This window comes from Montipora capricornis, chromosome 14 (assembly GCF_036669925.1).
Source record: "Montipora capricornis isolate CH-2021 chromosome 14, ASM3666992v2, whole genome shotgun sequence".
In the NCBI taxonomy this organism is placed as follows: Eukaryota; Metazoa; Cnidaria; class Anthozoa; order Scleractinia; family Acroporidae; genus Montipora; species Montipora capricornis.
Window position 1 is genome coordinate 3898353 of NC_090896.1, and position 2500 is coordinate 3900852.

Genomic DNA, 2500 nt, shown 5'->3' on the forward strand with positions numbered 1-2500 from the left:
GACTTCACGTAGCTGTTATTTTTCCTCCTTTAACCAATGATTTTAGGGAGCTTAAGCAACGAGAACGTCACAAATTTGCATATTTAGTGGGCAAAAACAATAGCTTTGCACGCCTTGCACGTGCATTTTTCATTTTTGTCCATTTCTTTTGCCGTCGTCTGCAAAAAAACAACGTGAGATAGCCAAATTTGAGGTTTTATGAAGAACGTCAGCACTTGAGGATAAATTTTCATTTTCACAGCCACGAGAGGGAGCCGCAGTGAACGCGCGTAAGTACGCAAGTCACCCAGACATCATGTAAACACCACCTAAATCGTTCTATATGCGCGGTTACAATTCATGGGTTTCATATATTTTCCATGATACTCTGATTATGTTACTTCCCGTTTTTCTTAAAAGAGTGTTGTTAACATCCTTACCTGGCGCACTGGCCATGCACATGGAGTCTAGGCAGTAGGCAGTGTACAAGCAATTTGAGTCTTGCTTGCATTTTTCGTTTTCGTCACGAAAAGTCTGCGCATCGGAACACTTTCGCGTCACCTCCAAAGTCATATCGTCTGTAGTGGCTTTCTTGCTCAGCTGACAGACCGCGTTGTGCCGATTGCAGGTTTCATATTTAACATTCTTGTCACATGTAGCTTCCGCATTCTGTCCAATGGCGTGACATACGGGACACTGGAATTTTTCTATGGAAGCAACGATGAAGACGTTTACGATCATTTCAGTTGCGATTGCGTTTTCAGAAAATCTAAACTCGACATTTTCTCAATCTTTAACGTGAGACTGTGGGCTAGTGGTTAGCGCGCTCGATTCGGAATCGAGTAACCGGGGTCAGAGCCTCGCCAAGTTGTTACCTTTTGTTCCTTGACCAACACTCTACCCTCACATTGCCTCTCCAATCCTAGGGTGCAAATTGGTACCGGCGTTTTGTTGCCCAGGGGTAACCCTGGGATGGACTAGCATCCTGTCAAAGGTGCTTGGAAATGCTCCTAGACTCTTCCTTGATGATAAGGAAACCAGGATAGGCCCTGACGAAATTAGCCACGGGGCGTAAACACATTTAAGATTCATACGAAGCTAAACCAGTTTTGCGTATTTCGAAGGTCGAAATCGGGACTATTTGGCTCGTAAAATGTCCTTCAAATCGTGCGGTTATAATCTCTTGTTACGTGGGCCGATGACGTAGTGTTACATACATACATACTTAATTGACCGCTCCCCATAGGGGCTTTTCAGGGCCAATGAAACACAACGAAACGACAGAACAGAACAACAACTGTTAAGAATCCCAACTGGCGGGAGGCAGACCAGTTGGCTATTTACAAGTGCGGCTGGAAAGTTGAACCAGGGACTACCAGGATCAAATTCAACGAGTGGTCAGAGCGGGTCTTGAACCCGGGATCTCCGGATCTCAAGGCAAGTGCCCTAACCACTGGGCCACACTGCCACAGTGTTGGGGACAAGATTCTGACGGAACCAGTAAAAACGTTCGAAGGGGAGCTAGTGCGTTGTTATTGCCTTAAATAACCAAAGTTGCAGGATTTTTAAAAGCTACATCCAGTGAAGATCTAGTTGTTGGCTAGGAAAAAAATTGTTAAATTTGTCCGAAGCCCGTGCAGAAGCACGTGACCTTGAAGCGTGTAACTTGCAACTCTTTTCCTTAGAATCAAGCTGGGGATTTAAGGTTACCAATTTTATGCCCATATATGGACAAAAATAAGATCGAAGCTGCACGCGCGGGAAAATGCACGAGCTACGTTACATCCAAATTAGGAAATTTTTAAACTCAAAAAACCCCAGCTCTGAACCAGAATTAAACGCTTCAAGGTTATGAGCTTCTCGCTCGTGATCTTGATTTTAATCTAGTCCCGCAGAGAGCCATGACAAAAATCGTCCTTATGATTCACTGCTTCTTTTTTAAAAAAAAAAATCCTCCTAAAATACATCAAGACGTGAAAAAAAAAAACCGAAATTCAAGTGGGGACTACATTCTGATGAGATTTGTTTCGTAGAAGCCTGATAGATCACTTGACCATGCTTTCCCGCCTTTCGGAGGACAAAACCTCAATTTGGTCGGCACTTGGAGAAGAAACGGGAATTTTCCCACTGATCCAGCAAGTTACAGGAAATGTTTTGAACGAATCGCACATGCAATGATGTGCTTATCAGTACTGTTCCAATAAATTATTAATTTGTGTGGCGGGATTCAAGAAGCTGGTATGCAGTGTACGCATACATGTTGTCAACTTCTTCGTGACCTTAAGAATTGATTTTTCTTGTTGCTTCAGAAAGTATAGAGACTGTCCAAACATTATATTGGACTTTAATTTTACTTGGTCTGGTGCTATTTTCGAAACACTTCAGTACTGCAAGGCCTTTCGATTCAGCAGGGATTATGAGCTACTGTCGGGTTTTACTTCTTAATAGTTTCACGTGAATAGTTTTTTTGGAAATAAATCAGTGAAAAATGAAAAAAAAAGAAAACCAGCTCTCAATACCT

At 42.7% G+C, this 2500-nt stretch overlaps 1 protein-coding gene across 1 annotated transcript in view; it reads right to left on the reverse strand.

Moving 5' to 3' along the window:
* LOC138032894 (neuropilin-1-like) overlaps positions 1 to 2500 on the reverse strand; it is a 13197-nt gene that overhangs the window by 6745 nt on the left and 3952 nt on the right. Inside the window, exons 4-5 of the mRNA XM_068880600.1 lie at positions 2499 to 2500; positions 420 to 686 (exon numbers count right to left, since the gene is read on the reverse strand). The exon at positions 2499 to 2500 is cut by the window's right edge and continues 137 nt beyond it. Coding sequence (XP_068736701.1) covers positions 420 to 686; positions 2499 to 2500 — 269 coding nt within the window. The remainder of the gene's footprint in view (positions 1 to 419; positions 687 to 2498) is intronic.